Source organism: Leucoraja erinacea, chromosome 2 (genome assembly GCF_028641065.1).
Source record: "Leucoraja erinacea ecotype New England chromosome 2, Leri_hhj_1, whole genome shotgun sequence".
Taxonomy (NCBI): Eukaryota; Metazoa; Chordata; class Chondrichthyes; order Rajiformes; family Rajidae; genus Leucoraja; species Leucoraja erinaceus.
Genome location: NC_073378.1, coordinates 137,904,045 through 137,931,028, shown reverse-complemented (window position 1 = coordinate 137,931,028; position 26,984 = coordinate 137,904,045). Strand labels below are relative to the sequence as shown.

At 51.5% G+C, this 26,984-nt stretch overlaps 1 protein-coding gene across 1 annotated transcript in view; it reads right to left on the bottom strand.

The window, feature by feature from the left end:
* scrib (scribble planar cell polarity protein) overlaps nucleotides 1-26,984 on the bottom strand; it is a 154,602-nt gene that overhangs the window by 85,965 nt on the left and 41,653 nt on the right. The window contains exons 7-15 of the mRNA XM_055665915.1: nucleotides 23,071-23,145; nucleotides 20,975-21,119; nucleotides 18,041-18,159; nucleotides 13,369-13,568; nucleotides 8,568-8,734; nucleotides 7,088-7,212; nucleotides 5,817-5,954; nucleotides 4,823-4,996; nucleotides 2,475-2,771 (exon numbers count right to left, since the gene is read on the bottom strand). Coding sequence (XP_055521890.1) covers nucleotides 2,475-2,771; nucleotides 4,823-4,996; nucleotides 5,817-5,954; nucleotides 7,088-7,212; nucleotides 8,568-8,734; nucleotides 13,369-13,568; nucleotides 18,041-18,159; nucleotides 20,975-21,119; nucleotides 23,071-23,145 — 1,440 coding nt within the window. The remainder of the gene's footprint in view (nucleotides 1-2,474; nucleotides 2,772-4,822; nucleotides 4,997-5,816; nucleotides 5,955-7,087; nucleotides 7,213-8,567; nucleotides 8,735-13,368; nucleotides 13,569-18,040; nucleotides 18,160-20,974; nucleotides 21,120-23,070; nucleotides 23,146-26,984) is intronic.

Here is a 26,984-nt window from a genome sequence, read left to right as displayed (position 1 = left end):
AAGGGTATAGATGAGGCAGGGCAGGGTGGAATGGTAACGGCCAGCAAACAACACCAAACACAACACCGACCGGACAGTTTGACTGAGTCACAGAATGACTGTATCCGAGAAAATGCAGGGGGGAGGGAGGGAGAGGTCGCAATGAAAGAGTGCAAGGTTGGAAGAGAGAGAGAGAGGTGAGAGGAAGAGAGGGAGGGAGAAATGAAAAGGAAAGTAAGAGAGGGGGAAGAGGGACAGAATAAAATGGGAGGAGGCTCCTCAGCCTGAACATGATTATGGCTGACCTTTCCCAGCCCCTTCTCTGCCAGTTGCCCATAACACCCAATTCCTCATCTCCCCTTCTGAAATACATAGACTGACCCGGCCTCCACCACCCCTGGGGGTCAGAGTTCCCCAGAGGTTCACCACACTGAGAGCAGGAATTTCTGGAACATTCATTGGGCAGCAGTGGGACCGAAACACTGGGGCAGGTTTCACCAAGTCTGCAAATGCAGAAAGTTAACAGTGGCCAATGGTCTATTGTGGTCACGTGTACAGAGATAGGTTCTCCCAGTCAGCTTGGAAAACATCCTAAACAAGGGACCTGTAGCTCCAGGTGCCCCAAAGTGAGGGTGGTGATCGCTGATACAAGAGAACTGTTCACAAAGGGGGTATTGGCAGGGAAGCTGCCAGCAGCAGTATTCAGGCCTGTGCGACCACATGCTGTCACTGATCACTCTCCACACCAGCATCCTCAGGACGTCATCTGCACAAATGAGATCACCTCTCATTTTTCTCAATTCCAACGAATACAGAACCAAAGTTAACAGGACAAAACTCTCAGTCAGAATTAGCCCGGCCAATATCCGGTGGACTGTCTTCAACGTTACCGGATCCTATGGTAGGAGGTAAGGAGACCAACACTGTGTGTGCACTGTTTCAGACGTGGCCTCGCCAACACACTGCACAACAGCAAAACCTTCCTGACAAACTGGCACTAGAGAGAGACAATGAAGGGGAGAGAGAGAGGGAAGGCTGAGGTGGAGAGAGGGGGGAAGAGTGGGCGCAGAGGGATAAAAAATGAGGGTAGAGGCAGGAAAGAGTGAGGTAGGAGGGGGAAAGAGCGAGAAAGCGAGTAAGGAGAGAGAGAGAGGGGGAGAGAGAGAGAGAGGGGGGGAGAGAGAGAGAGAGAGAGAAGAGTTGATGGGAAAAGAGAGGGGGGTGTAAAGGAGTGAGGGGAGAGAGTGGGGAAGAACATGGATATTGATGCTGGTGTCTGTGTGGAAGACTGAAGCTGGGAAGGACAGCAGGCATGGAGAGGCATGAAATGGTGCAGTCTGCAGTAAACACAGCGCTGATGGGTTTAGTTCATGCAGTTGCTGCTGGAGTACGCGAGCCGTGAGACCAAACACATGCAGGGGACCGCGTGTAATGGCAGCTACAGGTCACACACCAGGGAGCTAAACTCTCTCAGTAACTTCAACACAGGGACACCAGGGAGAGAGTGAGTGGTTGGGACTCAGTCACAGTGCTGTACCTGTTGAGAGTGAGCCGCTGTGTGTACAACCCTTGCTCACTGATCCAGCTCTGCTCACATCGCCCCACTCCCGACCTCCTGTGAGCAGCAGTGGCAGGGAATAGGATTATTTACAGCACCAGGAGCCCCACATACCCTGAACCACACAGACACACGGGCCAGTTCCTGTGTTACACCGGCCTCTGGTGCTGTCCACATACAGAGCTCTCTACTGTTGCCATTCACCTCCTCCCACCATACATTATGCCTGCTCCACATTCAGCAGCTGCTCTGCCGCTGTGAGACCTCTACAGACACCACAGAGGCACAGGAACGGCAGATGCTGCAACATGAGCAAAACACACAGTGCTGGAAGAACTCAGCCCTTCAGGCAGCGTCTGTGAAGGGAATGGACAGGCAATGGTTGAGTTGGGACCCTTCCTCACACTGATGGTGGAGGGGAAGCTAAACAGAGAGGTGGGGGCAGGAGAAAGCCTGGCAAGTGATAGGTAGAGTCGATGTGTTTGTAGTAGACGCAAGTCAATATTCTGTCCACTGTGATGGAGACTGAGAAATCAAGAAAGGGGAGAGTGTTAGAGACAGTCGGTAAATTTGAGGAGGGGGTGGGAGTTTGTGGTAAAGTTGATAAAACCAATAAGTCCTGCATGGATGCAGGAGGCAGCCTCGAAGCAGTCATCGATATAGTGGGCACTTATCACATGGCAGGCTTTGCCTCAGCCCCACCTGGTTTCCAGTTTTCGCCCACCACACCAGAAGTGTCCAGACCCAGACATCGTCTGTCCATTCCCTCCACGGACGCTGCCTGACCCGCTGAGTCCACCAGCACTCCGTGTTGTGCTCGCAACTGGGTGTCATGACAGTGGGTTAAGGATAGAACGTTTGCCCCCACTCCCCCATCCCCCCACCCCCCCCCCCCCCTCCCCCTCCCACCGGGCCAGTTGTCAGGCTTGCATCCTACCTTCACGGGGGGCTGGGAGAGCCTGTCATCTCTAACCTCCTGCAGGTGGTGCAGCGGCGAGCTGAGGCTTGGCGCTGGGACCTGCTCTCCCTCGTCCTGCAGCTCAGGGTTGCTCAGCCCCTGTAGTATGGCCAGCACTGCCTCTGGCCGCGGCAGCTTCTGGATCTTGAACTGTTTCTTGTAGTGAGGGGTGTCCTTGCGGATCAGACGCTGCTTCTCGACCACAAAGAACTCCCCCTCGCCAGCCCCCTCCTCTTCTCCGCGCACGACTGTATCCTCCATGAACCGCACGGTGGGCTGTGAACCACACACCACCATCATTATCCCATGGGCCATCTGACAGCTAACGCACACAGACATACTCACAGTCCAGCGTGGCTGGCTCAGCAGTATGCTCGTGTGTCAGGCAAAGGGGAAGTGACAGTGTCACACACTGGGGTTGCACACACTGTAACTACACTGTGACACACTGGGGTAACTACACTGTGACACACACTGGGGTAACTACACTGTGTCACACACTGGGGTAACTGCACTGTGACACACACTGGGGTTGCCCTGCACTGTGACACACACTGGGGTAACTACACTGTGACACACACTGGGGTAACTACACTGTGTCACACACTGGGGTAACTACACTGTGACACACACTGGGGTAACTACACTGTGTCACACACTGGGGTAACTACACTGTGACACACACTGGGGTAACACACTGGGGTAACTACACTGTGACACACACTGGGGTAACTACACTGTGACACACACTGGGGTAACTACACTGTGACACACACTGGGGTAACTACACTGTGACACACACTGGGGTAACTACACTGTGACACACACTGGGGTAACTACACTGTGACACACACTGGGGTAACTACACTGTGACACACACTGGGGTAACTACACTGTGACACACACTGGGGTAACTACACTGTGACACACACTGGGGTAACTACACTGTGTCACACACTGGGGTAACTGAACTGTGACACACACTGGGGTAACTGCACTGTGTCACACACTGGGGTAACTACACTGTGTCACACACTGGGGTAACTGAACTGTGACACACACTGGGGTAACTGCACTGTGTCACACACTGGGGTAACTGCACTGTCTCACACACTGGGGTTACCCTGCACTGTGACACACACTGGGGTACTGAACTGTGACACACACTGGGGTAACTGCACTGTGTCACACACTGGGGTAACTACACTGTGACACACACTGGGGTAACTACACTGTGACACACACTGGGTGACACTGTGACACACACTGGGGTAACCCTACACTGTGTCACACACTGGGGTAACTACACTGTACACACACTGGGGTAACACACTGTGACACACACTGGGGTAACTACACTGTGTCACACACTGGGGTAACTACACTGTGTCACACACTGGGGTAACTACACTGTGACACACTCTGGGGTAACTACACTGTGTCACACACTGGGGTAACACATACTGCGTTAACACATGGGGTAACTGGGGTAACACATACTGCGTTAACACATACAACTACACTGTGTCACACACTGGGGTAACACATACTGCGTTAACACACACTGGGGTAACTACACTGTGACACACACTGGGGTAACACATACTGCGTTAACACACACTGGGGTAACTACACTGTGACACACACTGGGGTTGCCCTGCACTGTGATACACACTGGGGTAACTACACTGTGTCACACACTGGGGTAACTACACTGTGTCACACACTGGGGTAACTACACTGTGTCACACACTGGGGTAACTACACTGTGTCACACACTGGGGTAACTACACTGTGTCACACACTGGGGTAGCCCTGCACTGGGAAGGGTGGCATCTCTCCATTCTGGGGACTCCATTGCTGCCATAGAACCACTTGTGTGTCCCCCAACTAAGGTGTCAGCTAGCACTATGCCACCCTTGCCCGTTGTGCCACAGCCAGGCCTGCTGCCACAGACCCAGTTGCTACTGCTGCTTTCCGCATACCATCATCTCCCCAACAGTATCCAAAGTAATCTACCTGTTGTGGAGGGGAATGGCCCTGGAGGATTCCTGCCTCTCTTCCTTCTCCCTTTCCCTCTTCTCTCTGCCTGCGCCTCAGACGTGATCACGTCCCACGCTCACATTCCCCAGTACCATGCTGAGGTGACCAGCTCCAGCCACTCGACATGGCCAGTCAAGGGCTGCAGCTAGACGCTCCTACAGCTGTAGTCCAAACAACAAGAGCTGGAGCAGACCAGCACAGCAGACCAGACAGCATCCATGGCAGCTCTGCCCTGTGTGACAAAGTCTACACTCAACGGGGTTGATGAATGCTGAGCTCTTTACCTCAAAGTATCCATCTTCATCATCTTCTTCGTCTTTCTCCTCACTCTGCCCGTCCAGCTTCCTGTTCTGTTCCTCCACAACCTCTGCCTCAGTCAGTCGGCTGGTGGTGAGTGCAGGCTCCCCAGTGGCGGGGCAGACCTCTCCGTTGGACAGGTGGCAGTCCTGCAGCCTCTTCTGCACAGAACAGAGTTCAGCGCACCACTCCCCACACTGCACTCCCACACACACTCACTCACACCCACACAGTCCCCACACTGCACTCCCACACACACTCACTCACAGTCCCCACACAGTCCCCACACTGCATTCCAAACACACTCACTCACACACACACAGTCCCCACACTGCACTCCCACACACACTCACTCACACACACACAGTCACACACACAGTCACTCACACACACACTCACTCACACACACACACACACACACACACACACACACACACACACACTCACACACACACACACCCACACACACCCACACACCCACACACACACACACACACACACACACACACACACACACACACACACACACACACACACACACACACACACACACACACACACACACACACCCACACACACACACACACACATCCACACACACACACACACACACACACACACAGTCCCCAATCCCCATGCCAGTTAGCCCTCTCTCCCCCTGACCCGTCATTGCCTCTCTCCCACCCTCCCTTCAATCACCGTGGCCATTGCTGACCCTCCCCAACCATCGCACACCCCAATGATGACTCTCCCCCCTTCCCCACTGTCAAATCCCCACCCCGCCCTCACACCAGATCCCTGCCCCACCTATGTCCCCCTCACCTTTACCTATCCTGCCCCCCCCCCCCACCTAATTCATGTCTCCCTCCCTCTGCCCTATCCTGCCCCACCTCCCCACGCCCCCTCACCACTGTACCCATCCGTCGGATCCTACCCCCTACCAATCCCCAGGCCCCCACTGGCTGTAGCCACAGTGCTGACCTGGGGCTCGGGAGAATCTGGTGATGGAGGCGAGTCCTCTGCCCTGGCGGTGAGTGGCTCGCCCCTGCGGTCTTCGATGGCCTGTTTCATCACCTTCAGCTCACTGGGGTGAGGAGTTGCTCGGCGCTGTAATCGGCCCTGCACCAGGAGCACAATGAACAATCGTCAGAGCCGACAGCCACACTGTTCCAAACATCTTGTGCCCATTCCCTCCACAGATGCTGCCTGACCCACTGCCACCCTCTGGCACTCGTGTTGGCCTTGCAGCTGTGGGCGCAGCGATCAGCTGCAGCTCCTCACTGACCACGACAAGCAGCTGAATCCGCAGCTGGCTGCACTCAGGGTGGTGCGGGGGTGTGAGAGCGCCAGATATCAGAGTTACAGTGATGTGGTCACACATATGGTGCTGGCAGAGAGTAGATGGGGAACGGGAGTAGGCAGAGAGATGTCTGGTGCTCTCACAGCCCAACGAACTGGAGGTGCCATTTTATACAACGTGCTGGACTAACTCAGCAAATCATCTCTGGACAGCATGGATAGATGACTTCACATCAGATCAGAACCCCTTTTAGAGTGCAGGAATCCTCTGGGGCCATTTGCCTCAAAAACTGCCGCACCATTTTGGATACTATGAGGGGGATGAGGAGACAGAGAGCGGCAGTCGCAGACAGGTGTGTGGCACAGTCCCTGTCTCTGAGGTAAAGTCAGGAAGAGCCATATTGAAAGGAGACGATTGCTTTTTGCTTTTGCTCTGATGTACAAATTCTTCTTCCATCTTGATAGTCACACAGCACGCCACACGTCCATGTTGATCATGATGCCCCATCGACACTAGTCCCACTTTGACCCATACCCCTCTAAACCTCTCCATTCATGTACCTGTCTGATGGCATTTAACTGTTGTTGTTGTACCTGCCTCAACTTCCACCTCTGACAGCTCGTTCCATATACAATCACCCCCAGTATGGAAATGTTGCCCTCAACTTCCTGTTAAATCAGCTGGTTAACCCCAGCTGCTCACTAATGTTCCAAAATGGTTACACAGGGTTTCCCAAGCATTCCCAGTCCAGCCCAACTCATCCCAGCCCATCTCATCCCACCACAGCTCATCCCAACCCATCCTGGTTCAGCAGAGCCTATCCTAGCTCACCTGGCCCATCTCACCCCAACCTGGCCCAGCTCATCATGGCACGGCAAAGCCCATCCCAGCCTGGCCCACCCTAACCCATCTCATCCTGCCACAGCCCGGCCTGCCCTGCACAGTGACTCACGCGTCTCTCTGCCTCCTCCTCGATGTCCTCGCCGTCTTTGGGCTCCTCCTGGAACTGGATCACACTGACACGGTTCAGGTTGGGCTCTGCCCATGGCTCATCCACGCTGTCCGTCAACAGGTTCTCTGCAATCAAACCCAGCACAGTCAGGTAGCACGGCACCAGCCACAGCCCAGGGACCACAGCCGGTGGTTTTAAAGCTAATTAAGATGGATAAATCCCCAGGGCCTGACTAAGTACACCTTTGGACCTTGCGATAAGCTAGGTAGGAAATCGCAGAGGTTGTTGCAGATATGTCTGCAGCATCGTTAGCCACAGCTGAAGTTTCAGAAGACTGGAGGGTGGCTGATGTTATACCAGACCTTGTACTGTTGACAGGGTAGTAAGGACAAGCCAGGGAACAACAAGCCGGTGAGCTCAGGGCAGCTTGGGAAAGGTGTTGGAGAGGATTCCCAAGGCTAAGAACGACCAGCATTTTGACTCATCAGGGTACTCAGCATGGCTTTATACCTGGGAAAGAGAATTAGATTTAGCTCTTAGGGCTAAAGAAATCAAGGGATATGGTGAAAAGTAGGAACAGGGTACTGCCATGATCGTATTGAATGGCTCGAAGGGCCGAATGGCCTACACCTGCAACTATTTTTCTATGTTTCTAAATCCTGTTTCACAAATCTGATTGAGCTTTCCGAAGAGCTCACGAAGAGGATTGAGGAGGGCAGCGCAGTGCATGTCGCCTATGGACTTTAGAAAGGCCTTTGGCAAGGTCCGCTGGTCTGGAAGCTTAGATCACATGGGATCCAAGGTGAGCAAGTCAACAGGATTCAAAATTGGCTCGCAGGAAAGGGTCAATGGATAGTTGTGGGGGTTGGAAGCCCGTGATCAGTGGCCTTCCCCAGGGGTCGATGTTAGGTCCTCTGGTGTTGTTATTGACATTAAAAGGTTCAGATGACACCGTAGTAACATTGTAAGTACATTTGCAGATGACACCAACATTTGTTGTGTAGTAAAAAGTAAGGAAAGATATCAAAGCTTACAACAAGATCTAGACATGTTGGGAAGGTGGGCCAAGGAATGGAACTCTGACAAGTGTGTGGTGTTGCACATTGGTATGTCAAACCAAGGCAGGACTTACACGGTAAATGGTAGAGGCCTTGAGAGTGTGTGGAACGGACATCTGAGAGTACATAAAGTGGTGGGTCAGGTGAAGAAGGCATTTGGCACGCTTGCCTTCATTGGGAAGGGTACAATGGTTCGGACATCCTGATACAGCTGTATACCACATGTGGAGAGACCACATTTGGAGTTGTGTGTGCAGCTACAGCAAGGATGTCATTAAATTCACCCGCATATTACCTGGGCTTGTGGGCTTGGGTTAGATGTTGGATAGGCTGGGACCTTTTTATTTGGAGTGTAGAAGGCTTACTGAGGTGTACAAGATGATGAGAGCATGGATAAAGTCAACTTTATGGCAGCCACTTACCCAGACTGGGGGATGGCTGCTGTGGCAGCAGGTAGCAGGTCAGAACCTTCTCACCCGTCTTCTCATCGTCCTCAGTTTGAAACTTCAGCATCGGCTGCGACTGGTTCTCCGCAAGCCACAGGGCCTTCAGGTTCAGGTTGGTCAGAGCAAAGGGCAGATTCAGCAACCTGCAGAGAGCAGAGAAAGCACACAACATGGAACAGTACAACCCAGCAACAGGCCCTTCAGCTCACAGGGTACAGCACAGTGTAGGCCCTTCAGCTCACAGGGTACAGCACAGTGTAGGCCCTTCAGCCCAGTGTACAGCACAGTGTAGGCCCTTCAGCTCACAGTGTACAGCCCAGTGTACAGCCCAGTGTACAGCCCAGTGTACAGCACAGGTGGGCCCTTCAGCCCAGTGTACAGCCCAGTGTAGGCCCTTCAGCCCAGTGTACAGCACAGTGTAGATCCTTCAGCCCAGTGTACAGCACAGTGTAGGCCCTTCAGCCCAGTGTACAGCCCAGTGTAGGCCCTTCAGCTCACAGGGTACAGTAGACCCTTCAGCCCAGTGTACAGCCCAGTGTACAGCACAGTGTAGGCCCTTCAGCCCAGTGTACAGCCCAGTGTACAGCACAGTGTAGGCCTTCAGCCCAGTGTACAGCCCAGTGTAGGCCCTTCAGCTCACAGTGTACAGCGCAGTGTAGGCCCTTCAGCTCACAGGGTACAGCACAGTGTAGACCCTTCAGCCCAGTGTACAGCACAGTGTAGACCCTTCAGCCCAGTGTACAGCACAGTGTAGACCCTTCAGCCCAGTGTACAGCACAGTGTAGACCCTTCAGCCCAGTGTACAGCACAGTGTAGGCCCTTCAGCCGACAACGTCAGTGCTGAATATGATGCCGTTGTTAATATCCTCTGCCTGCATGTGATCAACATTCCCTGCATCTATCTATAAGCCTCTTTATTACAATCATCTGCCTCCACCACCACTCCTGCCAGTGTGCTCCAGGCACCCATCACTCTCTGTGTAAAAACTTGCCCTATGGACCTCCTTTAAATTTTCCCCTTTCTCACCTTGAAGCTATGTCCTCCAGTCTTTGACATTTCCACCCTGGGGAAAAAGATTCTGACTGTCCACCCAATCTATGGTTCTCATAATTGTATACACTTTCTAACAGGTCTTCCTTCCCTCAGCCTCCAGTGTTCTAGAGAAAACAATCTATTTGTCTCGTTATGTACTATGTTTACATATTCTGTTGTGCTGCAGCAAATGAGAATTTCAGTGTTCTATCTGGGAGATATGACAATAAAACACTCTTGACGACTCTCTCTTGACTCATTGTAGCGAAGGATCTCAATCAAAACATCACCTATTCCTTTTCTTCAGAGATGCTGTGTGAGCCACTGGGCTACTCAGCTTTTGGTGTCTGTCTTCTGTATAATCCAGGCAGCATTCCGGTAAACATCTGCACCCTCTCCAAAGCCCCACATCTTTTCTGTAATGGGGCAACCAGTTGTACACAGAACTGCAAATATTGGGTGCTATACCATGCTTCACCATGACATCTCAACTCTTATATTGAATGCCTCGACTGATGAAGGCAAGCATATCACAGCTTGTCTTTACCACTCCATCTACTTGTCTGTTACTTTCAGGGAGCTATGGATGGGCATCCCAAGATCCTTCTGTAGATCAGGGCTCCCGAAGGTCCAGCCGTTGACTTACATTTGAGCTCCCAGTAACGCTACTTCCTTCGTTGCCCCGACAAATAGTGTCAAAAAAATCACCCGGACAAACTTCAAAGGTTTTGCCCTGTGAGTATTTTAGGGCAAAGCACTCCCAATTAATATTTGAAACTAAACAGTTAAGCACTGTAACCCTACTTTTATCACCTGTCTTGCTATATATTAAGTCATACAACACGGAAACAGGCCCTTCGTCCCAACCCTTCCACGCTACTTCCCTCGTTGCCCCGACAAATAGTGTCCCTCGTTGCCCCGACAAACAAGGGGTCACAGCTTAAGGATAAGGGGGAAATCCTTTAAAACCGAGATGAGAAGAACTTTTTTCACACAGAGAGTGGTGAATCTCTGGAACTCTCTGCCACAGAGGGTAGTTGAGGCCAGTTCATTGGCTATATTTAAGAGGAAGTTAGATGTGGCCCTTGTGGCTAAGGGGATCAGGGGGTATGGATAGAAGGCAGGTACGGGATACTGAGTTGGATGATCAGCCATGATCATATTGAATGGCGGTGCAGGCTCGAAGGGCCGAATGGCCTACTCCTGCACCTAATTTCTATGTTTCTATGCCAATCAAGGTCAGAAGTGTTAGGAGCAAAATTCGGCCATTCAGTCTATTCCGCCATTCAATCATAGCTGATTTCTCTTTCCTTCCTTACCCCGTTCTCCTGCCTTCTCCCCGTAACCCTGACACCCGTATTAATAAAGAATTCATCAATCTCTGCCTTAGAAATATCCAGAAACATTGAAGCCAATTCACTGGATGTTAAATATAGGTCTTAGGGCTAACGAAATCAAAGGATATGGGGGACAAAGAGGGGTACTGATTTTGGATGATCAGCCATGATCATATTGAATGGCCTACTCCTGCACCTATTTTCTATGTTTCTATCCATTGACTTGGCCTCCACAGCCTTCTGTGGCGAAGAATTCCATAGGTTCACCACCTTCTGACTAAATAAATTTATCCTCGTCTCCTTCCTAAAGGAATGTCCTTTAATTCTGAGGCTATGACCTCTAGTCCCAGACTCTCCCACTAGTGGAAACATCCTCCCCACATCCACTCTATCCAAGCCTTTCACTATTTATTAAGTTTCAATGAGGTCCCCCCTCATTCTTCCAAACTCCAGCGAGTACAGGTTCAGTGCCGACAAATGCTCATCATATGTTAATCCACTCATTCCTGGGATAATTCCTGTAAACCTCCTCTGGACCCTCTCCAGAGCTAGCACATCCTTCCTCAGATATGGTGCCCAAAATGGCTCACGATGTTCCAAATGTGTCCTGACCTGCATGGTATAGAGCCTCAGCATTACATCCCTGTTTGTGTATTCCAGCCCACTTGAAATAAATGCGAGCATTGCGTTTCCCTTCCTTACTACCGATTCGACTTGAAGTTTGGGAATCGTGCGCCATCTAAGCTCGTCCCATTTGGCCCACACCCTTCAAAGCCTTTCCTATTCATGTACCAGTCCAAATGTCTTTTAAAGATTTGATACCTATCTCAACTACCTCCTCTGGCAGCTCGTTCCACATTTCTCTGTGTGAAAAGTTACCCTCGGGTTCAGTTAACTCTTTCCCCTCTCACCGTCTACCTCTGTGCACGGTGAGAGGACATCCTTGTGATCGAGGCAGTGCAGCGTAGGTTCACGAGATTGATCCCTGGGATGGCGGGACTGTCATATGAGGAAAGATTGAAAAGACTAGGCTTGTATTCACTGGAGTTTAGAAGGATGAGGGGCATTCTTATAGAAACATATAAAATTATAAAAGGACTTGACAAGCTAGATGCAGGAAAAATGTTCCCAATGTTGGGCGAGTCCAGAACCAGGGGCTTAGAATAAAGGGGAGGCCATTTAAGACTGAGGTGAGAAAAAACGTTTTCACCCAAAGAGTTCTGAATTTGTGGAATTCCCTGCCACAGAGGGCAGTGGAGGCCAAATCACTGGATGGATTTAAGAGAGAGTTAGATAGAGCTCTAGGGTCTGGTGGAATCAAGGGATATGGGGAGAAGGCAGGAACGGGTTATTGATAGGGGATGATCAGCCATGATCACATTGAATGGTAGTGCCGACTCAAAGGCCCGAATGGCCTCCTCCTGCACCTATTTTCTATGTTTCTATCCTCTGATTCTTGATTCTCCCACCATGGGGGAAGATTACTTGCGTATTCACACTATTTATCCCTTTCATTATTGTACACACCTCTGCATGTACTGTACCTCAATACCCGTGACCATAATAAACTGCTACAGGTTGCCACAGGATCAGCGCAGTCACTCTTACGTATGGAGTTTAGTTCATAGATGCAGTGCGAAAACAGGCCCTTTGGCCCACCGGGTCCGTGCCGACCAGCGATCCCCGCACATTCACATCATCCTACACGCACTAGGGACATTTTTTTACATTTACCAAGCCAATTAACCTACAAACCTGTACACCTTTGGAGTGTGGGAGGAAACCGAAGATCTCGGAGAAAAGCCACGCAGCTCACAGGAGAACGTACAGACTCCATACAGACAGAACCCGTAGTCGGGATGGAACCCGGGTCTCCGGCGCTGCATTCGCTGTAACGCAGCAACTAACCATATAACCATATAACAATTACAGCACGGAAACAGGCCATCTCGGCCCTACAAGTCCGTGCCGAACAAATTTTATTTTCCCCTTAGTCCCACCTGCCTGTACTCATACCATAACCCTCCATTCCCTTCTCATCCATATGCCTATCCAATTTATTTTTAAATGATACCAATGAACCTGCCTCCACCACTTCCACTGGAAGCTCATTCCACACCACTACCACTCTCTGAGTAAAGAAGTTCCCCCTCATATTACCCCTAAACTTCTGTCCCTTAATTCTGAAGTCATGTCCTCTTGTTTGAATCTTCCCTATTCTCAAAGGGAAAAGCTTGTCCACAACAACTCTGTCTATCCCTCTCATCATTTTAAAGACCTCTATCAGGTCCCCCCTTAACCTTCTGCGCTCCAGAGAATAAAGACCCAACTTATTCAACCTATCTCTGTAACTCTACCGCTGCGCCACCATGACCGCTCTACCGTTGTCGTACACTCGCAGCCCTACCTGTTGCCGGCCACATCCAGGACATGGATCTCCGAGGCATTGGCCAGTTCGGGCGGGAGGTGGGTCAGGCGATTGTCACGGAGGCTCAGCACATTTAACCCAGCGCAGCCTCCCAGTTCCGCCGGAAGATCCACCAATCTGTTCCGATCCACATTCAGGTTCGTCAGCATCTTCATCTTCCCCATGGATTTGGGAAGTGTCTGGAACAAACCCGGAACACAATACTGAGAACATCTCCTTCCCAGCAACCGTCCTGCTCATGAGCACCACACCACACGAGCCAGGGCCGTGGCAAGTGCCATAGCATCTGTTGGCACTGTGTATCCGACCCCTCTAAACATGAGATAGATGTACAGCAGCGGCCCATAGTATAAGGTGCACTGTGTATCCGGCCCCTCTAAACATGAGATAGATGTACAGCAGCCCATAGTATAAGGTGCACTGTGTACAACCCATCTAAACGTGAGATATAGAGAGCGCCCATAGTATAAGGTGCACTGTGTATCCGGCCCCTCTAAACATGAGATAGACGTACAGCAGCCCATAGTATAAGGTGCACTGTGTACAACCCCTCTAAATGTGCTATAGAATTACAGCCTCCCATAGTGTAACATTAACTGTGTATCGGAACCTTTTTGTCAACAGATAAAACATTGCATTTATACTTTTCATTTTGGGTTATTATAGTCTGGTTACTGGTATTACCGGTTATTCATTCAATGTATTATTATATTTCTCTGTGTGTTGTTGCTTTAATGATCCTGTAAAGCTGCAGCAATAAGAATGTCATTGTTCCACTGCGGGTGGGTGCATGTGACAATCAAACACAGTTTGAATGATGATTGCAGTTCTACATGCAGGGAGATGTTCCAAAGTGCCAGACAATCAGAGACTGACAGTAAGATGTAAGACATAAATGAACGTATAACAGTACAGCACAGGAGCAGTGGAGGAAGGAACTGCAGATGCTGGTTTATACTGAAGGCAGACACAAAGTAACTCAGCGGGCCAGGCAGCATCTCTAGAGAAAAAGGATGGGTGACGTTTCAGGTGGGAACCCTTCTTCAGACTGAAAGTAGAGGGGCGGGAACTGGAGGTAGGAAAATGCCAGAACAAATCAGGGCCGGCAACAGATGACTAAGGAAGGGTGGAGCCCATTAATGGGTAGGGAAGAGGTGATAACGAAAGGATACAGGGATGGGGACAGCGGAACTAGTAGGATGACTAGGGTGGAGGTGGGGGGGCAAGAGAGGTAATGTAGTGGTCACTGAGAGAAATCAATGCTCATACTTCAACTTCATACTTGCTACATTTTTGAAAGGTGTCCTTGAGACTCTTGAAAGGCGCCCATAAATAAAATGTATTATTATTATTATTATACTGCTGGGGTGTAAACTGCCCAAGCAAAATATGAGGTGCTGTCTGTCAATTTGCGTTTGGAATCATTCTGACAGTGGATGAGGCCCAGGACAGAAAGGTCAATCTGGGAATGGGAACGGGAGTTAACATGTTTGGAAACGGAGAGATCAGGTTGGCCAAAGCACACTGAACGTAAGTGTTCAGCAAGTGGCCCAGTCTGTTGGTGCCCACACCAACAACGGATATAGTAGATGAGGTTGCAGGAGGTGCAAGTCAACCTCTGCCTCACCTGAAAGGACTCTCGGGGTCCCTGGATGGAGTTGAGGGAGGAAGTATAAGGACTAGAGGGAGTGAGCTATAGGGAGAGGTTGAGTAGGCTGGGTCTCTTTTCCATGCAGTGCAGGAGCATGAGGGGAGATCTTATAGTGTACAAAATCATGAGGAATAGATCAGGTAGATGCACAGAGTCTCTTGCCCAGAGCAGGGGGAATCGAGGACCAGAGGACATAGGTTCAAGGTGAAGGGGAAAAGATTTAATAGGAATCCGAGGGGTAACTTTTTCACACAAAGGGTGGTGGATGTGTGGAACAAGCTGCCAGAGCAGGTAGTAGAGGCTGGGACTATCCCATAATTTAAGAAACAGTTAAGACAGGTACATGGATAGGATAGGTTTGGAGGGATATGGACCAAGCGCAGGCAGGTGGGAATAGTGTGGCTGGGACATGTTGGCTGGTGTGGGCGAGTTGGGCCGAAGGGCCTGATTCCACACTGTATCACTCTATGACCATGATAGGTGTTGCATCTCCTGTGGTTGGAGGGGAATGTTCCTGGGGAGGGGGTGGTTTGGGTGGGAAAGGATGAGTAAACCAGGGAATTGCTGAGGAAATGGATTCTGCGGTCTCTCCCTCAGTATCGCCCTCCTCAGTACAGCCACTCCCTCAGTACCCCCCTCCCCCCCTCCCCCACTCCCGCAGTACCCCAGTACCCACTCCCCCATTACCCCTCCCCCACACCCCCAGTACCCACTCCCCCCCCAGTCCCACTCCCCCAGTACCCACTCCCCCAGTACCCCCCCCCCACTACCCCTCCCCCAGTACCCCACTCCCCCAGTACCCCCACTCCCCCACTCCCCCAGTACCCACTCCCCCCCCTCCCCCAGTACCCACTCCCCCACTCCCCCAGTACCCACTCCCCCACTCCCCCCAGTACCCACTCCCCCACTCCCCCATACCCCACTCCCCCCACTCCCCCCACTACCCACTCCCACCCCCCACCCCCACCCCCCCTCCCCCAGTACCCCCCCCCACTCCCCCCAGTACCCACTCCCCCCCCCCCCCCAGTACCCACCCCACCCCCCCAGTACCCCCTCCCCCACTCCCCCAGTCCCCCACCCCCCCCACTCCCCACTCCCACTCCCCCAGTACCCCTCCCCCCCACTCCCCCAGTACCCCACCCCCCACCCCCCAGTACCCCCTCCCCCAGTACCCCCTCCCCCAGTACCCCCAGTACCCCGGCCCACTCCCCCAGTACCCACTCCCCCACTCCCCCATCCCCATCCCCCCACCCCCCCCCCCCCCTCCCCCCAGTACCCCACTCCCCCACTCCCCCATACCCCCCCCACTCCCACCACCCCCACTCCCCCACTCCCCCACCCCACTCCCCCACTCCCCCAGTACCCCACTCCCCACTCCCCCCCTCCCCCAGTACCCACTCACTCCCCCAGTACCCACTCCCCCACCACTCCCCCAGTACCCCACTCCCCCCCACACTCCCCCACTCCCCCACTCCCCCCAGTGCCCCACTCCCCCACTCCCCCAGTGCCCCACTCCCCCACTCCCCACTCCCCCACTCCCCCAGTGCCCCCACTCCCCCACTCCCCCAGTACCCCCACTCCCCAGTACCCCCCACTACCCCAGTACCCCCACTCCCCCACTCCCCCAGTACCCCATCCCCCCCACTCCCCCAGTACCCCACACCCCCCACTCCCCCACCCCCCACTCCCCCAGTCCCCCACTCCCCCCAGTGCCCCACTCCCCCCCAGTACCCCCCCCCCAGTACCCCAGTACCCCACTCCCCCAGTACCCCCACTCCCCCACTCCCCCCAGTACCCACTCCCCCCAGTGCCCCACTCCCCCACTCCTCCCCCAGTACCCCCACTCCCCCAGTGCCCCACTCCCCCACTCCCCCACTACCCCCACGTACCCCCACTCCCCCCCAGTACCCCACTCCCCCAGTGCCCCAGTGCCCCCACTCCCCCAGTGCCCCACTCCCCCAGTACCCCACTCCCCCAGTGCCCCCCCACTCCCCCCAGTACCCCCACTCCCCCAGTACCCCACTCCCCCAGTACCCCCACTCCCCCAGTACCCCCCCACTCCCCCAGTACCCCACCAGTACCCCACTCCCCAGTACCCCACTCCCCAGTACCCCACTCCCCCACTCCCCCAGTCCCCCACTACCCCACTCCCCCAGTGCCCCACTCCCCCAGTGCCCCACTCCCCCAGTCCCCCACTCCCCCCCACTCCCCAGTACCCCACTCCCCCAGTACCCCCCCCCACTCCCCCAGTGCCCCCAGTGCCCCACTCCCCCAGTGCCCCACTCCCCCAGTACCCCCACTCCCCCAGTGCCCCACTCCCCCAGTACCCCACTCCCCCAGTACCCAGTACCCCACTCCCCCAGTACCCCACTCCCCCCCCCAGTGCCCCCCCCATGCCCCCACTCCCCCAGTGCCCCACTCCCCCAGTCCCCCACTCCCCCAGTACCCCAAGCAGTACCCCCACTCCCCCAGTACCCCACTCCCCCAGTGCCCCAGTGCCCCACTCCCCCAGTACCCCACTCCCCCAGTACCCCCACTCCCCCAGTGCCCCACTCCCCCACTCCCCCAGTGCCCCACTCCCCCAGTACCCCCAGTACCCCACCCCCAGTCCCCACTCCCCCAGTGCCCCCACCCCCCCCCAGTCCCCCAGTACCCCACCCCCAGTACCCCACCCCCACTCCCCCAGTACCCCAGTGCCCCCAGTCCCCCAGTGCCCCACTCCCCCAGTACCCCCACTCCCCCAGTTGCCCCCACTCCCCCAGTCCCTCCCCCCCCACTCCCCCAGTACCCCACTCCCCCAGTACCCCACTCCCCCAGTACCCCTCCCCCTCTCCCCCAGTACCCCCACTCCCCCAGTACCCCACTCCCCCAGTGCCCCCACTCCCCCAGTACCCACCCACACCCCCCACTCCCCCCCACTCCCCCAGTACCCCACTCCCCCAGTACCCCACTCCCCAGTACCCCACTCCCCCAGTACCCCACTGAGGATGCAGCACTCACCATTAGCAGGTTCTCGGTGAGGATCAGCTCTGTCATATGAGTGCACTCCCCCACCGCCTCTGTCAGTCGCGTCAGCCGGTTCTGATCCACCTTCAAGATGGACAGCTGCTTCAGCTGGCCTGCAAAAGGCAAGAGAACGGGTGTTTCATCAGCATGTGAACCGGAAATCGGACGACAAAAATAACGCTGTTGTTTAATAGGCCCATAAACGCAGCAACAGACAGGTTCATGTACAATAAACTAATGTGCATAATACCATTGTGGCACAGCGGCGTAGTTGTGGAGCTACTGCCTTACAGCGCCAGAGATTCGGGTATGGCCCTGACTACCGATGTTTGCCCGTACACAGTTTGTACATTCTCCCTGGGACTGCGTTGGGTTTCTCCCACACTCCAAGTGTAGGTTAATTGGCCTGGTGTAAATGTGTTAATGTGCAATGTGCAGAGATCGCTGGTCGGTGCGGACTTAGTGGACCAAAGGGGCTGTTTCCGTACTGTATCTCTAAACTAAACTAGGTAAGCAAAATAGTACAACACCAAAGTCGCCTCACCATGTTAACCGGAAGGTGTTGTCAAGCTTGAAAGGGTTCAGAGAAGATTTACCAGGTTGTTTCCAGGATTCAAGGAACTGAGCTATCAGGAGAGGTTGAGCAGGGCTTTAATCGTTGGAGCGCAGGAGGATGAAGGGTGATCTTATACAGGTGGACAAAATCATGAAAGGCACAGATCAGGTAAATGCAGATCTTTGCCCAGGGTATGGGAAATAGAGAACCGCTTTGTAATGGGGGAAAAGATTTAATGGGAACTTGAGTGGTAACTTTTTTACACAAGGGGCGGTGGGTGAATGGAACGAGCTGCCGGGGGAAGTAGTTGAAGCAGGTAAAATTGCAAAGTTTAAGAAACATTTGGACTTGTACATGGATTGGATAGGTTTAGAGGGATATGGGCCAAAAGCAGGCAGGTGGAACTAGTTTAGCTGGGGCATGTTGGTTGGCCTGGGCAAGTTGGGCCGAAGAAGATGTTAAGTAAGATGAGAGCCCATGGTATCAAAAGGCAGACACTAGCATGGATATCAGGTTGGCTGGATGGCAAAGGCAGAGTGCCAATAAAGGGGGCTTTTTCTGGTTGGCTGCCAGTAACTAGCGGAGTTCTGCAGGGATCGGAGCTGGTGCCGCTGCTCTTCACGTTGTATATTAATAATTTGGATGAGTGGATTGAAGGCTTTGTGGCTCAGTTTGCCGATTATACGGCTAGGTGGAGGGGCAGGTTGTGTAGAGAAAGCAGGGACTATGCAGAAGGACCTGGACAGGTTGGAAGAGTGGGCAGAGAAGTGGCATATGGAATATAGTGTAGCAAAGTGTGGAGTCATACATTTTGGCAGTAGGAATAAAGGCGGAGACTATTTTCTAAATGGGGTGAGAATCCAATAATTGGAGGTGCAAAGGGACTTGGGAGTGCTGGTACAGGATTCTCAAAAAGTTAATTTGCAAGCCGCATGGGTAGTAAGCAAGGCAAACACAATTTATTTCACGAGGACCAGAATACAAAACCAGGGATGTAATGCTTTATAAAGCACTGGTCGAACCAGATTTGGAATATTGTGAGCAATTTTGGGCCCCATATCTGAGGAAGGATGTGCTGGCTCTGGAGAGGGTCCAGAGGAGATTTACGGGAATGATCCCAGCAATGAGTGGGTTAACATATGATGAGCGTTTGACAGCACTGGACCTCTACTCACTGGAGTTTAGAAGGGTGAGGGGGGGTACCTCATTGAAACTTAACGATTAATGGAAGAATTGGACAGAGTGGATGTGGAGAAGATGTTTCCACTAGTGGGAGAGTCTAGGACTAGAGGTCATAGCCTCAGATTTAAAGGATGTTCCTTCAGGAAGGAGATGAGGAATGTCATTAGTCTCAGGAAAGTGAATCTGTGGAATTCAATGCCACGGAAGGTTGTGGTGGCCATCAATGGATATTTTTATGGCATAGATAGATTCTTGATTAGTCTCCCAACTTGGCCATACCAGCAAACATGTCCCCGCTACACTTGTCCTACCTGCCCATGTTGGGTCCATTTCCCTCCAAACCTGTCCTTTCCATGTACCTGTCTAAATGTTTCTTAAAGGTTGGGGATAGGCCCAGTCTCAACTGCCTCCTCTGGCAGCTTGTTCCATACACCCACCACCCTTTGTGTGAAAAAGTTACCCCTCAGATTACTATTAACTCTTTTCCCCTTCACCTTAAACCTATGTCCTCTGGTCCTCGATTCCCCAATCTGGGCAAGAGACGGATACGGATACAATTAGTGCGGATCTTAGGGCTTATGGACAGAGGGCAGGAGAATGTGGCTAAGAGGGAGATATAGATCAGCCATGAGTGAATGGCGGAGTAACTTGATTGGCCAAATGGCCTAATTCCGCTCCTATCACCTATGAACTGATGAAGGACCCGTTTCCATGCTTTATGACACTGTGTTACTGAGGTAGGTTGGTGTTGGGCAATGTTGAAGGGCTGGTTCCTGCTGAGAGTGCTCAGCTGCTGAGGAAGTCAAGGATCCAATTACACAGCGATGGGCAGAGTGCCAGCTCTCTCTCTCTCTCTCTCGTTTGCTGTTTGGAGGAGATGTTGGTGTTGAGTGTAGCCGATGAACAGCAGCCTGACTACTTGTCCTAACTGTCCAAGTGATCCAATGCAATGGGGAGAGGCAGCCAGATGGCAGAGACCTCAAGCAGAGTCTGCCGAGCACCGTGGGCCAGACGAGTGGGCCAAAGCCTGCCCTCTACTCACGATGGATGTTCCACGCAGGGAGAGGTCCACAGGGCAGGACATCGCTCAGGGCTCCATTCTCAACCCCTCCCCAAGACCTGGGCCCGGACAATGAGAAACCCTCCCAGCCAACCCCCTCGGGTATAAGCTGGCCAGGTACTGCACTCACCGATGCCATCAGGCACCGATTCCAGAGGGTTCTTGGACAGAAGCAGGTCCGTCAGTGCCACCAGCCCACTAATTTCGTCAGGGAGTGTCTCCAGCTTGTTTTCCGAAACGTCGAGACAGACCAGGCGCTTCAAGTTCCCCAGCTCCTGGAACAAAGAGCACAACCCACGTCACACAACCAAAGTAACCCCACTGCCCACTCTCTCCAACAACCCTGTATCAATCTCACTCTAACCCCTCTATCCCACAACCCTGTATCATTCAACACTAACCCCTCTCTCCCACAACCCTGTATCATTCAACACTAACCCCTCTCCCCCACAACCCTGTATCATTCAACATCATTCAACACTAACCCCTCTCTAACCCCTCTCTCCCACAACCCTGTATCATTCAACACTAACCCCTCTCTCCCACAACCCTGTATCATTCAACACTAACCCCTCTCTCCCACAGCCCTGTATCATACAACACTAACCCCTCTCTCCCACAACCCTGTATCAATCCCACTAAACCCTCTCTCCCACAACCCTGTATCAATCCCACACTAACCCCTCTCTCCCACAACCCTGTATCAATCTCACACTAACCCCTCTCCCCCACAACCCTGTATCAATCCCACACTGTCCTCTCTCCCACAACCCTGTATCAATCCCACACTGCCCACTCTCTCCCACAACCCTGTATCAATCCCACACTAATCCCACTCCCCCACAACCCTGTATCAATCCCACACTAATCCCACTCCCCCACAACCCTGTATCAATCCCACACTAATCCCACTCCCCCACACCCCTGTATCAATCCCACACTGTCCACTCCCCCCACAACCCTGTATCAATCCCACACTAATCCCACTACTCCTCTTTCCCCACAGCCCTATTACAATCCCACACTAATCCCAATGCCCCACTCTCTCCCACAGCCCTTTATTTTCCCAAACTAATTGCAAGTGTGCGGTGTTGCACTTTGAGAAGTTAAATATATAAAGTATACAGTTAATGACAAGATCCTTAACAGCACTGACAGAGGTTCCTTGGGGTCCATAGCTTTCTGAAAGCAACATCACAAGAGTGTTTAAGAAGGTGTATGGTATACTTGAGTTCCTTGGTCAAGGCACTGAGTATAAGGAGGTCATTCTGCATCTTTGGCTGTATATGAAGTATTATGTGCACTTCTAGTTGTCTCATTACAGGAAGGACACAGAGGCTTTGGAAATGGTGCAGAGGTTTACCAGAATGATACCTAATGCCTGGATTAGAGGGTTTCAGCTACAGGGACAGACTTGGATAGTTTTCCCTGGAACGTTGCGGGGAGACCTGATCAAAGTTTATAAAATCACAAGAGGCATAGATAGGATAGACAGTCAGACCCTTTTCCCCAGCACTAGCGGGCATAACTATAAGGGGAAGAGGGATAAGTGTAATGATGTACGGAACTATTTTTTTTTTTTTTACACAGTGATGGGGGCTGGAACAGTGCGTGGGCTGGCGTTGGAGGCAGATATGACAGTAGTGTTTAAGAGGCTTGTCGATAGGCACATGGAAGTACAAGGAACAGAGGGATATAGAGCATGAGATATGGAGGCGGATGAGATCAGTTTAACGTGGCATCATGTTTGGCACGAATATTGTGAGCCGAAGGGCCTGCTCCTGTACTGTAATGTTCTATGATAAATATCAAAGACCCACACCACCCTGGTCGCGCTCTCATCTCACTGCTACCATCAGGAAGAAGGTACAGAAGCCTGAAAACATGAGCTCCAGGTTCAAGTGAAGCTTCTTGCCAGCAACCATCAGGGCCTTGAACCACCATTCACATCACTAACCAAGACCCCACCTCAGCTGTGTCAACTGTTGCGACTTAGTTTAGGATGCACTACTTACTTTGGCTTGCACTACTACGGTCTGGGTACCCAGTATTACTGATTCCTGTATTTTTATGCGTTATGTTAATGCACTGTAAAGCAGCAGCAGGTGAGACCTTCACTGCTGTGTTGCTGGTGGATGTGGCAGTTTAACGGCCTGTACAACACTGAAGCTGCCCCCCCCACCAGTCTACGAGACCCCAGGCTCCTGTATCTTTGTGTGTTCATACCGGTGGCAGTGCAGTCAGCTGGTTCCTGTCCAGCCACAGTTCCCGGAGGTTCGGCAGGGCTCCCAGTGTGTCCGGCTGCAAAACAAACGCACAAGTTGTCACTGTCAGACTCGGAGCACAGAAGTCCACCAACCTGGCCAAATATAAACACGGCTCTTGGGGAAAAGCTCCCAAAGTTGCTTCCACTGAGTCATTCGGGATATTCCAGTGATAGAAAATTAGAAAACTGGAACAAATAGGCCATTCAGCCCTTCAGGGCTACACCACGATGACCTGGGTCTATATTCATTAGTTACAGGAGCAAAATTAGGGCATTCGGCCCAACAATTTTACGATGCCATTCAATCATTATTGATCGAAGATAGACACACAAAGCTAGAGTAACTCAGTGGGACATTGAGAGAGAAGGAATGGGTGACGTTTCAGGTTGAGACCCTTCTTCAGACTAGTTAGGGATAAGGGAAACGAGAGATATAGACGATGATGAGGAGAGATAAAGAACAATGAATGAAAGATATGAAAAAAAGTAACGATGATAAAGGAAACAGGCCATTGTTGGCTGTTTGTAGGGTGAAAATGAGAAGCTAGTGCAACTTGGGTGGGGGAGGGATAGAAAGTGAGGGAATGCCAGGGCTACCTGCAGTGAGAGAAATCAATATTTGCACCATTGGACTGTAAGCCAAAGATCCTATAGCGAGCAAGATAGATCACTCGACGAAAAATACGTAGTACGGTCATGGGCAGATTCATGGGTAATTTAAGGCCCCATTTCCGTAACCGGCTTTTGTCTCCGCACCAAAGATCCCAAAGGATACTAGTGCGGAGAGAGAAGCCGGTTACGGAAACATCCTCGTAAAAATAAAAGTTATTTGGGAAAAATCTTCTCCTCATTTTCAGAATTATAGTTTATTAACATAAACTGTTCCCCCACAACGTTGATTACACTGCGAGTCGGGTTACTGAAATGGATGAAAAAAAGGCCCACGTTCCGCTCCGTTGCGTACTACACGTCAACCCATTGCATTTAGAAGGAGTGGTCTATCTTGCTTGCTATAGGATCTTTGCTGTAAGCTGCCCAAGCGAAATATGAGATGCTGTTCCTCCAATTTGCATTTAGCTTCACTCAATGGAGACCTGCGACGGAAAGGTCTGTGTAGGAATGATTGGTTCACACGGCCTAAGCAAAGGTGTTCCACTAAACCATCTCCAAGTCTGCGTTTGGTCTCACCGACGTAACAGAGTCCACACCTTGAACAACGGATACAGTAGATAAGGTTGGAGGAGGTGCAAGTGAACCATACCCCAGCTTTTTGTGTCTATCTTCGGTTTAACAAGCATCTGCAGTTCCTTCTTACACTTTTATTGATCTATCTTTCCCGCTCAACCCCATTCTCCTGCATTTTCCACATAACCCCCGATGCCCATACTAATCAAGAATCTGTCACTCTCAGCCTAAAAAATATCAATTGTCTTGGTTTCCACTGCCTACCCTGACAATGAATTCTAGATTCTCTGGCAATCCTCAGACTAAAGAAATTCTTCCTAATCTCCTTTCTAACGGTACGCCAATAGACAATAGACAAGAGTTGCAGGAGTAGGCCATTCGGCCATTCGTGCCAGCACCGCCATTCAATGTAATCATGGCTGATCATCCACAATCGGTACCCCGTTACTGCCTTCTCCCCATATCCCGAGAATTGGCCTCCACAGGGAATTCCACAGATTCACAACTCTCTGGACGAAAGTTTTACCTCATCTCTGTTCTAAATGGCGCACCCCTTATTTTTAAACTGTGGCCCCTGGTTCTGGACTCCCACAACATCAAGAACATGTTTCCTGCCTCTAGCGTGTCCAATCCCTTAATAATCTTATATGTTTCAATAAGATATCCTCTCATCCTTCTAAATTCCAGTGGATACAATCCGAGCCGCTCCACTCTATCAACATATGACAGCCCTGCCATCCCGGGAATTAATCTTGTGAACCTACACCGCACTCCCTCAATAGCAAGATTGTCCTTCCTCAAATTTGGAGACCAAAACTTCACACAATCTCTATGTATGGTTTCACTTGGGCCCTGTACAACTGCAGAAGGACCTCTTTGCCCCTATACTCAACTCCTCTTGTTATGAAGGCCAACATGCCTTTCGCTTTCTTCACTGCCTGCTGTACCTGAATGCTTACTTTCAGTGACTGGTGAACAAGTACCCCCAGATCCCGTTGTACTTCCCCATTCCCAACTTGATACCATTCAGATCAGGGGCGGAAAACCCGGGGGGCCCAGAGGGGACACGTCAGTCAGCAGGCAATGGGGGCCAGACATGATTAAGCGCGATGATTGGAGGAGGGAGGAGTGGGGGTGGGACTGAGGGCAGAGCGCGGTGATTGGAGGAGGGAGACGTGGCTCAGACCTGCGCCCCATCCGCAGCCAGGATCGATCCTGGCCGGGTCTCCGGCGCTGTCCCGAGTGCCCCCTCCCTCTAGAGGATCTTTGGTCGGGAATCAGAAGGGCCAGTGCAGAAAAACAGCGCAAAATCCAGCACAACTCTGCCTGCCCCGCCAGGTGAGCCTACAGCCTTCCTGGACTTGCAGGAAATATGGCCCAGCGCGGCGAAGCAGCGCTGGTGTCCCATCTGTCCAGACAGGGCTGTACTTAACCCGGTGAAACAGGCACAGTTGAGCTGGATTGAGCCTCCGAAGTCGCATGTGTGCGTGCGCGTGTGGCGGCCAAAAGATTGTGTGCCCCGGTCCCCTCCATGTTTTGACAGCGAGTTCCGCTCTTGATTCAGATAATAATCTGCCTTCCTGCTTTTGCTACCAAAGTGGATAATCTCACATTTATCCACATAACTGCATCTGCCCACTTACCCAACCTGTCCAAGTCATCCTGCATCCTCATAGCATCCTCCTCACAGTTCACATTGCCACCCAGCTTTGTGTCATCTGCAACGTTGCTAATTTTACTTTTAATACCTTCATCTAAATCATTAATATATATTGTAAATAGCTGCACTCCCAGCATCGAGCCTTGCGGTACCCCACTAGTCACTGCCTGCCAGTCGGAAAAGGACCCGTTAATCCCTACTCTTTGTTTCCTGTCTGCCAACAAATTTTCTATCCGTCAGTACCCTACGTCCAATACCATGTGCTCTAATTTTGCCCACTAATCTCTTATGAGGGACCTTATCAAAGGCTTTCTGAAAGTCCAGATACACTACATCCACTGGCCTTGTCCATTTCCTCAAAAAATTCCAGAAGATTAGTCAAGCAGGATTTCCCCTTCATAAATTCATGCTGACTCGGACCGATCCTGTTACTGCTATCCAAATGTACCGCTATTTTCATCTTTTTTTATTTTTTATTTATTTTTTTTAATTTTATTAGAAGTACAGTAAATGACAATAATACACATCACATATATATTATTACATTTGTTGTACCACTTTGTTTTTCGAGCTTTAAAAAAGGTAGAAATAAAAGAAGTAAGGAAAGTGAGCAAGAATCGTGAAGGTGCAGGAAAGTGTTGGGAAAAGAAAGTCCCTTAGGGAAGAAGTTAAAGAAGGAAGTAAAGAAAGGAAATAGACCCTAGAAAGAAAAGAAAAAAAAGGAGAAACAATCGCTCTATTATAACATAAAACTCCACAAAAAAGGATATACCAACTGTATTTGTTGTTTTTTTTACCCCCCGTTACCAGATCCTGGTGCCATTTATTTTTTAAATTACTAATTCACCTTATGCTTGTAATAGTTCCATAAATGCAGAACACGTCTTTTGGAAGTGGTCTGCTTTGCCTGCTAGGAGGAGTCTCATCTCTTCCAGGTGTAATGTTTCGAACATGTTTGAAATCCACATTTTTATTGTTGGTATTGGAGCATTTTTCCAGAATTTGAGTACGCTTTTTTCCCATTATTAG